This window comes from Orycteropus afer, unplaced genomic scaffold (assembly GCF_000298275.1).
Source record: "Orycteropus afer afer isolate SDZICR_OR568_19922 unplaced genomic scaffold, OryAfe1.0 scaffold00145, whole genome shotgun sequence".
Lineage (NCBI taxonomy): Eukaryota > Metazoa > Chordata > Mammalia > Tubulidentata > Orycteropodidae > Orycteropus > Orycteropus afer.
In genome coordinates, this window is record NW_006921732.1 from 635136 (window position 1) to 647838 (window position 12703).

Here is a 12703-nt window from a genome sequence, read left to right on the forward strand (position 1 = left end):
CCAAGAACCATGACTTTTCAGTCCTTCTGACCCCCAACACAGAAATGGGAGACTTGACTCTTAGCTTATCAAGGAAACACAACAATGAGTCTGGGTGTTTGGCCACCAGTGACTCCCATCCCTTAAGTCAAAGAATCCAGGTTGCCCTTAACCCCAAAGAGCCATGAATGGCAGTGTCATTCATCATAAGCTGTGAGTGTTCACTCATTCTTTCAGTAGATGTTGAGCACCCTGCAAGGATCGAACTCTGTGCAGGGAGTCAGTGCCACAGAGATGAGTAAGAAACACCCTCCCCAAACACACACACACACACACACACACACATCATTTCAGGGACATCAATAGACTAGATGAGACTGGGAGGAGGTAACTATGGGGAGGAAGTGGGAGGGGAGCTGCTGCATTGTAAATTTTGGTCAATGACATGAGACAAAGTATATGTGAACTGCTGTATGAAAAGTGAATTTACTCTGTAAATCTTCACCCAAATCCTAATAAAAAAAAAAATAAAAATAGACTAGATGAGGAGATTGTGGACCAAAGTTGGAAGAGGTTAAATACCATAGTTCATTTCAGATAAAGCACTAGATGAGGAGATGGTGAATCAAGTCAGAAGAGGATAAGTTCCGTGAGTGCGGTTCAGGTAGAGCACAATCAAGAGATAGTTTTCACGATGAGGCGAGATCAGGGAAGGTTGTCTGGAGGAGATGGACCTTTGAGCTGAAACCTGAAGAGGTAGGTAGGAAATTTTTCCTTGTGAGTAAAGGTATAGAGGTTAGAGGGCATGTTTTGGGAGAGCACAAAAGTCATTGAGATCATTAATTTGCCAGAGGTTAGACAAGGGTGACGCTCATTACCAAGGACATGTCTATCCCCACCTTCTGTCTGAAAAAATAGTTCTGCTGGATTATAACCCCAAAGACTCCTACCTTGTGGGTAATAGGAGGGTAGGAGAACCTTCCGTGGAGCAAAGCCCTCTCCAGGGAGTAGCACAGTGTTTTTGGTCTTTCAATCTCCCTCCCTTTGATTTTGCTTTGAATCAGTTCCAATATTTCCCTTCAATCTTCCCAGCTCCGCTACACCTCAGATGTACACAGGGACCCTCCATGTAAAGACCCCTCTGCCTCTCACCCATTTGCTGAGAGTGAGCCTACAGATGCTTCCTAGACACCCATGAGCTTCTAGAGGATGTAGACACTGCAGACTGGCTGCTTCACTGCACTGGCAGGAGGAGGCCAGCAAGGCAGATTAGTCACTCACATCTGTTGAGTCAACATCTATTTTTAGGTATGGAGCCCATAAAGGGACCTAGCATCTCTGTTACTGGAAGGGAGTGATGGCATGGGTGAGGTGTCTGCTGATCCTTCCGTGCTCTCTGCTAACCCTCCTGCTAGAGCCATTCTTTCCAGTTAAGGCCTCGGGAGTAAGGTCTGCTTTGCTGGTGGAACTTTAGTTCTTAATGCCAGAGGTCCAGTTTAACATGTGTAACTTATTTTCCACCATCCATCTGTCAGTTTGTTGCTCTGTGGTGGCTTGCTTATTGCTGTGATGCTGGACACTATGCCACTGGTATTTCTAATACCAGCAGGGTCACCCATGGTGGACTGATTGCTATAGAGCTTTTAGACTAAGACAGACTAGGAAGTAAGGCCTGGTCATCTCCCTCCAAAAATTAGCCCACAAAAGCCCTAGTGGTCACGATAGAATATTGTCTGATACAGTGCTGGAAAAGGAGCACCCTAGGTTGGAAGGCACTCAAAACACACATTTGCTGCAGCAGTGGACTCTAACATGCCAACATTCATGAAGACAGTAGGACAGTTTCATTCTACCTGTAAGGTCACCATGAGTCGGTGCTGACTGAACAGCAACTGTCACCAATTCATCTTGCACATAGGCTTTTGTGTGTGCACACACATGCACAGGCTCACCCCTATAGTCTTAGCATATCTTGTGAGCTAGCTATGTAGATTAAATAAAACTCTCAACTGAAAAACGCTAAGACTTATAGGTCCCTTGCTGTCCAACGTTGTCAGATGTGCTTTGCAATGACTGTTTTTATCATCTATTCTGAGCCATAACCACCCCAGAAATAGCTTTAGCAGGAAAGTGCTTTTGTTAGACGAGCTGTAAATTATATTTCAAATGTCTGATGTTGTTTTCTTAAAAAAATAAATAAATAAGTAAATGAAAGTCTAAAATTAATGACTGCTGGGGTTTGCTTTGCTTATGTGTACTGCTCCAGATTTGGCTTCTTGCAGATGGAATTTCAGATCTGTTTACACTTCTGTGTTAGCTTTTTGGGGAAAAAAAAAAAAAAAACAGTTGAGAGATCTGGGAGGACAAATTTACAAAGTCAAACTTATTATAACCATCAGTGAGGATCTCTTTTCTCTCTCACTGCTCTCTCCCTCCTTCCCTCCCTTCTTCTGTGCCCCCATTTTGTTTGTTGTGGTTTTATCTGCTCTGCCTCAAAGTTAGAAGGCGACTGGTCCTTGCAGATGTGATGACAAGGTCACATATCCAGTTTCGCAAGCAGATGTTCATTCAGTCCCATTTCACCAGCACTTTGTCATTCAGCGAGAGCAGACCTTGTGGGAACAGATTGGAACAACAAAAAGGATGGGACATAAAAAATCTTGCACAGAACTTGATCGCTTTTATGTGTTCAAGAAGAAGGGGGTGGGGGTGGGGAGGGTGGCAAGGAGAGAAATGTGCAGAACAGAATTTCATGGGTTTTTTTTTTTTCGGTTTATTCAAAGATTATTATGTGTTGGATACAGTAAATCATCTATACACCCACATCCAGGAGGTAAATCTTCAGAACTTCATGCGTGGGTAGTTCTGCATTTAACAGCTGCCATACAGAAGCTATTTTGTTCTGTACTTAGAGACCCTTATCTATGCATTTGTTTTAAGTTATCGTCAACTCTCCTTTTGTTCCTCTACTGCTGTTCTCCTGGTTCTCATTACTATTACCAGAGTAGCTAAAAATCTGAACTACTGAATTATTTAAACTGACACTATGAGTTGTAACTATAGACCAGGAGCTGTCATCTTGGTGGTTGACTCAGTCTCTATTCTGAGGGTAATTGCCTGTAATGGATTCAGCTACTCTTGCTTTTTCCTAGGTCTCATATGCCCGTCCAAGCTCTGCCTCAATCAGGGATGCTAACCTCTATGTTAGCGGCCTTCCCAAAACCATGACCCAGAAGGAACTAGAGCAGCTTTTCTCACAATATGGCCGTATCATCACCTCACGAATCCTGGTTGATCAAGTCACAGGTTAAGTATTTCTTTGTAATTTCTTTCCTTATGTTGCAATGTCACCAGCCAAGTGGCCTATTACCCATAGGAGCTGAGGGGTAATGGTTGGTTAAGGTAGGAGGTATAGGTCATGGGTCGATGCATTTTTGACTTGGGAGAAAAACTTCTTATCAGTCAATTGCTCAAATTTAAAATGGGCCACCTTTGGAGGTAGTGAGTTCTCTGTCATGGGAATTGTTCCAGCAGCAGCTGAGCCACTTGGCAGGGTTGTAAAGAGGATTCAAGCATCAAGAGTGGGGACTGTATGACCTTCAAAGTCTCTTTCCCTCCACTATGTAACATTATTTTGTATGTGAAAAGAGGGTATGTATGCAGCTGTAGCTCCAAATCATAGCAATAGACACTTAGAGGGAACTTCAAGCTGTTTCATTTCACAAGTAAGGAAGCAGAAGTCCAAGGTGGGGAACCAGCTAGTTAGTAGCAGTGCAGGGATAAGAACCCAGCATCTGGCACTGTGAGACTTTGTCCATAATAAAGAATGGCAACCACCACCTCTCAGTAAGAAATGTAAGTCACCTGGGGTTGTGTTTGTAATGGCAAGGGATTTTCACCTACCCCTAATTTGATTTTAATTTAAATCACCCCCTGATTGTTTAGCATCCTTGGACTCATACAACAAACGCTCCCTGAAGCTGCTTCCCCAATCACTGCACAGAGGGCCTGGACCAAGGATGAATACAGCACAACCCCCTCCCCACAATCATAGGACTCCAGTGTAACAAGTACCCTACTGGAGGCCTGTCCAGAGAGCACTGTGTGAGCTCAGGAGAGGGTGTGCTATGCCTGGTGAAGGTGTGCTATGCCTCAGGAAGGTTGTTGGGGAGGCTTAATTGAGAAGACAATGTTTGAGCATGGTTTGGGGAGTTACTGGCAAGAAGGAGGGATAGAACATTCTAATAGAGAGGACAGCATATGTCAAGGCCTGGAGTGGAGGAAGAGCACAGTGGAAGGAATGGCAGGTGGTTTCTGATGACTTGACAGAGAAAAGGAATACCCAAAGAGAGTCTCTCCCCTCCTCTCAACAGCATTACCTGCTGAGGGAAAAAAAGGACAGCAAAACCCACTCTCTCCAGCAAGGATCTGCCTCCCAGTGTACCCTTCACTCTACCTTTTTCTGTGAATTTATTAAAAGCCCCTATCCAGCCTTAAAGAGCTCTGGTGGCATAATGGGTAAGGCATTTGGCTGCTAATCAGAAGGTCGGCAGTTCAAACCCACCAGCTGCTCTGTGGGAGGAAGATGAAGCTATCTACTTCTGTAAAGATTTACAGCCTGGCATGAGGCTCAATGGGAATTTGGGGCCAGATTATGAAGCACTTTGAATGCTATACCAAGACCTTTGGATTTTATCTGTACACAGTGTGAAGCCATGGAAGACTTTTGTGGGTCTTATTTGTTATTCTGTTTGGAGAGGGGCACAGTGAGGAATAGGTACCATACACACAAAATGCAAAAGGTACAAAAAAGATAGGGAAGATTTTGTTCAAGAGTGTGGTATGGTCAGAGTTTGCTTTTCAAATGGATTCCTTAGTTGCTAGATATGAGGACACATTGGGAGCAAGAAACTAGACAGTGGGTGATCAGTTACAGAAACTCAAAGGAGATGACGAATAAGCAGGACAGCTAGAGGGATGTGAGAGATGCCTGTGTTCTGTGGATGCAAGTCAGAAATACAGGCAGATGTGTTTTGATGGGTAAGAGTGATTCAAGGAGCCTGAATTGGCTCTGGCCCTACAAGTGAGCTGAATGTCCACAGGGCACAGCCCATCTTTTCCCAGGGGTATTTACTGGTTTGGTTTGTTCCGTCTTTATGGAGACTCTTTCTCTCTCCCCAGGAGTGTCCAGAGGGGTGGGATTCATCCGCTTTGATAAGAGGATCGAGGCAGAAGAAGCCATTAAAGGGCTGAACGGCCAGAAGCCCAGCGGTGCTACGGAACCGATTACTGTGAAGTTTGCCAACAACCCCAGCCAGAAGTCCAGCCAGGCCCTGCTCTCCCAGCTCTACCAGTCCCCCAACCGGCGCTACCCTGGCCCACTTCACCACCAGGCTCAGAGGTTCAGGTAGGTATGCCCATAGGGAAGGAACTCTCCTACAGGGATACAGAGCCAGGTGAGGGCCAGGGAAGCTCTCGGCCTTAAAGGATGGGGCAAGGGAAAGCACTTCTGCCACCAAGAATTACTTTGCAAAATTCCCTTCAGAGCCTCAGTTTCCACTCGTATAAAATGAGTATATTGGACCAGATGCTTTTCAAGCCCCCTCCCCACTCATTAGGAGCTCTGGAAGCATAATGCCTAAGGCACTTGATTGCTAACCAGGAGGCTGACGGTTCAAACCCACCAGCCACTCCTCGGAAGGAAGGTTGGGCAATCCTACTTCGTAGAAATACTGCCTCAGAAACCCAAGGAGGGGTCGCTATGAGTTGGGGCCAATTCGACAGCAAATAACAACAACATAACAGCCCCACTCATTAATGTGCCTGTGTGGTTAAACTTCAGATTCCTTAGCAGAAACAAAATTACTGTTTTTAACAAAAAAAGAAGGTTCTGTTTCAACAAACAGATAAGTTACCACATTCAGCAGCTCAGACTTAAGATGGGATAAAAATAAAAAAACAAACCCACTGCTATCAAGTCGACTCTGACTCAGAGCGACCCCCATTGGGTTTCCAAGGCTGTAAATCTTGATGGAAGCAGATTGCCTCATCTTCCTCCCACAGAACAGCTGATGGGTTTGAACTGCCGACCTTCTGCTTAGCAGCCAAATGCCTTACCCACTACACCACCAGAGCTCCTTTAAGGTTTTAATAAATTCATAGAAAAAGGTAGAGTAAAGGGTACACTGGGAGGCAGATCCTTGCTGGAGAGAGTGGGTTTTGCTGTCCTCTTTTTCCCTCGGTAGGTAATGCTGTTGGGAGGAGGGGAGAGACTCTCTTTGGGTATTCCCTTTCTCTGTCTGTTAAGTCATCAGACACTGGGAAGGCAAGGAAGAAGATTTTGTCTAGGCTTTATTAGTGCTTCCTGCTTCTGGCACCCAACCCCCCAGAAGCTCCTGGTGCAATGGGAAATTTCCCTTCTCCTGGGACATTTCTAAAGGCTTTGTCAGTGAATGCAGGAGCACCTTGCGCAGACTTTATTGTGCAAGGCAGTTGGGGACAAGAGATAAGGATATTTGGGGCCTACCCATAGTATATTCTGAAATAATTATTTTATTTCACCCATGTCCCAACCATCCTTTAATGCAACAACTTTCTCATTATCAAACATCACATGGGAAGATAGTAGGCCCCTCCGCCTGGCCACAAAAGGAGAAAAGATCAGCCTCTTTATGTCCTCCCATTCCCTGTGAATTTGAAACGGTTAATGATTTCATGAAGAGTCCAAGTCATCTAATTTTTATTTTGTGTGAAAGTACATGCAGTATTTATGTAAAAAGGCTCTCCAGCAGGCTTCTAATGGTGGAAACTATGGTTACTACTGCCCCATGGTGTGACTAGCTTGTCCCCATGTAAACTACCGAACGGGAGGAAGATTATAACATAATGGCAGTGTGCCAGGAGGTGCTTTTAGGTTGTAAATATTAAGCTAATTTTAAAAAATCTTAACCCCAAAACCAAAAGAAAAAAAAAAAAGTGTGTGTGGTAAGATTTAGTTAGTGTAGCTAGGCTAAGAGAAAAGATCTGTTCTGATGCACATGGTGTGTGCATTGTTAATCTGGAACAGAGAGCTTTGTTCACAAATTTAATTACACTAAAAGGTGAACAATTTAAAAAGCCTCCCCCTCCTTTGTAAACAATTCCACAAACAATATGAAATAAAATCCACACACATATTCTGAGAGGTGGGGGAGTGGGATTAATTTAGAATTTAAAAGAAAGGGAGATTATTAGCCACTTGCTTTAAATGCTAGCAGTGACCTAAAGATGAATTACTTCCATACAGTTGGAGGTAGGAAAGGGGGAGACTACTGGTGGATAAACTCTTAGGCACTGGGGAAAGTTATTGAGCTTTTCTTCTTTGAAAATGGAGCATTCTTATTAATAGTTCCATTGAGCGATCTTGCCATCTGTGAGGCATTAACCCAGAGACCCTCCTTTTCTTTGCAGGCTGGACAATTTGCTTAATATGGCCTATGGCGTAAAGAGGTAATTAAAACTCCACAGATTGCCAGATGTCCGTGTTGGCACAGACTGGGGCTAGAATATTTTTTTTTTTTTAATTCACTAACTTTACTTTTTTTTTTTTTTTTAATTCTTCCTTTTTCTTCCACCAGCATGTCGAATTCTTAATTTTAATTTTGGACCTCAGTTGGTTTTATTTCTTTTAGGGCACACAAAATGTGTTTGTGTGTTTCACTTTTTCTTTTATTTGCAGGTGGGCTTCTCCTATGGTTCAGGTGCCACAGCTACCAAGACCTTGAAAATCGGGTCCTCTGAATGGCTCCTCTAAAGGGGAAGTCTCCAACTCTTTACTGACTGATTTTGCAAACTTGCAAAGCAACTGTTTTGCATTAACAGTGCCAAGATTCAGTTAAGAGGGCAAATTCCCGCAAATCAAAATTAGAACATTTTGCTAATCATAGTTGACAATCTTAGGATTGTCAGTGGAAAAATTACATTTTGGACTACCGGTCCTGGCCAAAGCATGAATTAAAAATGTGGATGACTTTGACTCCCGCCCCTACCTCAATGCACATTCATGCGGATCCTGAAAATGAAGTGTATCTGTGTGCACCTTGACCGGAGGTTTCTTTTGTTACAGGTTTTAACAGTTATTATAAATCCTCCCTTGGTTATATATGGATGTGTGTTTTAAATTTCTTTTATTTAAAGCGTTTCGTGGGTTGTGGCTCAAATAGATTCAAGGCTTTGGGGACTCTCTGAATGCAGTCACAAGGGTCTTCCAAACCCAGTCTGAAAGCTGAATCATGGAAAGTTGGGTGTGTTATGTCACTGTGTCCATGAGACTCCCATATGTGCTTTTGATAAGCTCCACTGATCTACTAGGGATGTAGCTTCCTCATCATCTTGCTCAGCAGAGCTGCACATTTTAATTCCCCTTCCTACCATCAAGGGAAAGAGATGTGGTCTTTAATAGTCCGCATCACACTCCCCATATTAGGCAGTTCTTTCACCACTTGGGCATGCATGGTAAGTACTCCTGACCCTAGAAACTGGGGCACAGTGGAGGAAGTAATTTAACTGCAGATTTCCCTATCCAACTGCCAGTTCTCCCAACCGCTCAAGTCTCGATCCCGGCACAGTGAGAAGAACTGTGAATTATCTCCACGTGTCTAACACACTGCTTGCCAGTTCCCAGGCATTTTACATCTTTCCTCGCTTGGTCTCATACCTCTGCCCCTTCCTGACTTTGTTGTTGTTATGTGCTGTCGAGTAGGACCCGACTCATAGCGACCCCTCCTTGGGTTTCCAAGGCAGTGTAACTACGGAAGTAGATTGCCCAACCTTCCTTCCGAGGAGTGGTTGGTGGGTTTGAACCACCAGCCTTCCAGTTAGCAGTCAAGTGCCTTAGGCACTACACCACCAGAACTTCCTGACTTTAGTGCTGTGAAAAGAGTGATGCTTGTAACACAGCTGCAACATGTATGCTGCTCCCTCATCCAAGTCTTCACCCATAGTACACATCACTAATTTATAACAGCATTTTTTTTTCCTATTAAACCCAGATTTGGATCCAGAATCTTTCCTTCAAAGTGTTCTAGATAGTCATAACCAACTAGAGTTAATGCTCTAGTTGAAACCTCTTTGCTGACCCTGACTTTGGCCTTGTAATAAATACTTAACTGCTCGCCAGCTATAAATTGAATGGCGTCAGTTCACCCAGTTGGAGGAGAGAAAATTGAAAAGATAGTCTTCACAAATAATGCAAGTGCCAATTAGACAATGGAGTTGTCCTTCTAAGAATATGTACCATGGTGGTTTCATTTTGTTTTTGTTTTTATGCAAGAGAGAAGATTGACTTGATGAATAATAGCAAAATCAATGTCTCTTGAGTTGTTGGTATGTTTAGCATACCTTCAGCAGCCATTTGATTACCTAAATTCTACTTAGACACAGACCTACTCTTTAAAATATGACTTTCAAATCTCCAAGAATATTTTCTTATTCCTAGATCATACTTTATTTCATGCTCTTCCCCAATTTTTTCTTCCTCCCCTTTCTCCCACCACCTCCCCCTAAAAAAGAAAAAAAAAAATGAAAAGTAAGATAATAGTCAATGAACAGGGTCAAAATCCCACTGTAAGTTCAAAATGAAATAAAATGTTAACAAAAATTTTTCTGCTGTAGGCACTGATGACCTAATTGCTTTGTCTGATGCATCCATCACAAATTACAGATGGATTTATTTCATCAAACAGTGAATAGAATCTGAAGGGTTGTTTTTCCTTCCAAGATTACACAAAAACTGAGAATATTTCAAAGCCTAATACAAAAGCATAACAACAACAACATACAAAAGTAGTTGTAATAGGGCAAATAATATTTTTCTGCTTTTCTAATGTACCAAAAAAAAAAAATCAAACTCACTGCCATCCAGTCGATTCGACTCATAATGACCCTTCCTTGGGTTCCCAAAGCAGTATCTCTATGGAAGTAGATTGCCCACTCTTCCTTCCGAGGAGTGGCTAGTGAGTTTGAACTGCCAGCCTTCTGGTTAGCAGTCAAATGCCTTAGGCACTACGCTACCGGAGCTCCCTTTTAATGTACAGCGATTCAAAATATATAAATGCACAAACCACTTGAAGACTTGTTCCTGTGATACTTTGAAATGAATCCCCAATAATATAGTATCCAGAGTACTAGGCCTTCATTACTATTGTTGGGATTTTCTGGGGGGAACCCTTTTAAATAAATGTGAAAGAATGAGCCACTCATTCAATTAATAACAAGGCATGTCTGTTCATTCTCACAAATCTCTGTCCTCAATAATAATAAGAGGTCGTTTACAACCAAAAGTTGAGGGACTGCAAAGATGGTAGACTTGAGCACTTCTAGATTCATCTCCTAATCTGCTTACAAATATAAAATAAAATTTCCCAAGCATTGAGATTAAAGTTATTCACTTATTCAATCGATAAATATTTATTGAGTGTTTTCTATGTGTCTGTGTTTGTGAGACTCCCATATGTGCACCACTAAATAAGTAAATAGAACAAGAGAATGAATAAAACAGAAGAGCTCACTGTCTATTGTGGGGGAGGAAAGCAGGGTCATGTCAGGATACCCCATGAGCATATACGGTGACACAACTATATTAGAGCTTTGCTCTGGTAGCCCTGAGAGTCCCCCCTGGGTTTTTAGGAATTGACCTAGCTTTTCTGTTGGCATGTAGGTGCCTTGACTAGTCTAGCCATTCCCAAGAAAAGAAATGCCACAGGCATTCGTTTTTACATTTTGTTTTTTAAACCCTGCAGACTCTCCTGCACTCACTCACTCAGCGCTCTGCCCCATGTCTGTGTCTGTGCATCTGTGTGTTATCTGTGGTCAGACTGATGTCTGGACCAGTCCCCCCTTCTGCTTGTCCCCCTAGGTTCTCCCCAATCACCATCGATGGGATGACAAGTCTTGTGGGAATGAACATCCCTGGTCACACGGGAACAGGCTGGTGCATCTTTGTCTACAACCTGTCCCCTGACTCTGATGAGAGTGTCCTCTGGCAGCTCTTCGGTCCCTTTGGCGCAGTGAACAACGTCAAGGTCATCCGCGACTTCAACACCAACAAGTGCAAGGGATTCGGCTTCGTCACCATGACCAACTATGACGAGGCGGCCATGGCCATTGCCAGCCTCAACGGGTACCGCCTGGGAGACAGAGTGTTACAAGTTTCCTTTAAAACCAACAAAGCCCACAAGTCCTGAATTTCCCATCCTTACTTATTAAAATATATATATAAATATATAAGAACAAAACACATGCGTGCACACACACACACATACACAAATGAGAGAGAAACAAACTTTTCAAGGCTTATATTCAACCATGGACTTTATAAGCCAGTGTTGCCTAAGTATTAAAACATTGGATTATCCTGAGGTGTACCAGGAACGGATTTTATAATGCTTAGAAAAAAAGAAAAAAAAATACAAAAAAATACCTTTGATGCATTGAATGTTCTTTCATAGCTGTCGTCGTTGAATATATACATAGATAGCAATGTGCAGGGATTTTTACCCAGCCAGCTAACTTTACTACCTTCCTTGAAGGTGGGTCTTTTTAAGATGACCATTCACTCATTTGAAGAAGAAAAATAAAAAATAAAAAAAAATAAAAAATAAAAAACAATTTTTACAAAGTAATGGAATTCAAAGAAAGAAAAAATTAAGATTTTTCTTTTTTGTCAAAATGTTGATCCAATCAGATTGGTTAATACCCCCACACAAATTAAAGAGGAATAATAAAAATTGCAAAAAATGGAAAAAAATACTTTTGCAAATTTTTTTATTTTTCCTTTTTTCTTTTATATCATGTGAACTAAAACAGTCTTCTGTTAGGGGATAGGGGCCAGGGGGATACCTGATGACATTAACAATTTAATAACATTAACATTGTTGCCAAAGAGGTGGTCTCTTTGCTGAAAATGGGTTTCAAGAAAAATCTATTTTTATAAAATATAAAGAATTTTTACAAGAGAATCTGGATTTGAGAAAAAAAATATTTTGACTGGCTAATTTAGGGGAAATTGACAACTTTGTCGCGTTCATACTGCACTGGTAACTTTTTAGAGATCAAGATGTGTGTTTTAAACTGGATTCGTAGACTGTTTTTTGAAGGATGGGCTATAAACAGATGATCTTCATATCTTTTCATAGCATGTAATAATTAAAAAAAATTATTAATTACTAGGGGAAAGGAGTGTTCGTTCTACCCAGGGTACCACAGTTCCCCACAGTCAAAACCCAAAAGCAAGGAGATGAGTTGAAAGAGTTTTTCTTTAAGTCATCAGTATGGGATGTCAGCAGAACAAAAGTTAAAAAGATTAATTTTCCTTTTGATCTAAAACTTCCTTAGTTTGAGCAGTAGGTGCTATGAAATTATTTACATATCTTAGTATCATAGTTTAATGTAATGTGTTTTAGGAGAGGAAAACAAAAGATACATTTGCTTTAAATTCATTAAGGAATTTTCAAATTCACTTTGTAGCCCATGCTGATAGAATTGGGCTGTGTTGGTACATTTAAAACACTGTTTATGTTGCTTGAAACACTTATTTATTTATTGCCGATGTGATGATGCCTATGGCCGAGATCAAATATAGCTAGATTGGCTAGACTACTTATTTGTTTACTTAAACTATGGGAAGAAGCATATTATTGTGTCATTCTGTTGTGTGTGTATGTGTATATACAATATAAATATATAT

General features: G+C 41.8%; 1 protein-coding gene across 1 annotated transcript in view; it reads left to right on the forward strand.

Moving 5' to 3' along the window:
* The window catches only part of ELAVL4 (ELAV like RNA binding protein 4), a 103077-nt gene extending 91876 nt beyond the window's left edge, over positions 1 to 11201 (forward strand). Inside the window, exons 4-7 of the mRNA XM_007945868.2 lie at positions 3132 to 3285; positions 5161 to 5386; positions 7429 to 7467; positions 10874 to 11201. Coding sequence (XP_007944059.2) covers positions 3132 to 3285; positions 5161 to 5386; positions 7429 to 7467; positions 10874 to 11201 — 747 coding nt within the window. The remainder of the gene's footprint in view (positions 1 to 3131; positions 3286 to 5160; positions 5387 to 7428; positions 7468 to 10873) is intronic.
* The last annotated feature ends 1502 nt before the right edge of the window (positions 11202 to 12703 follow it).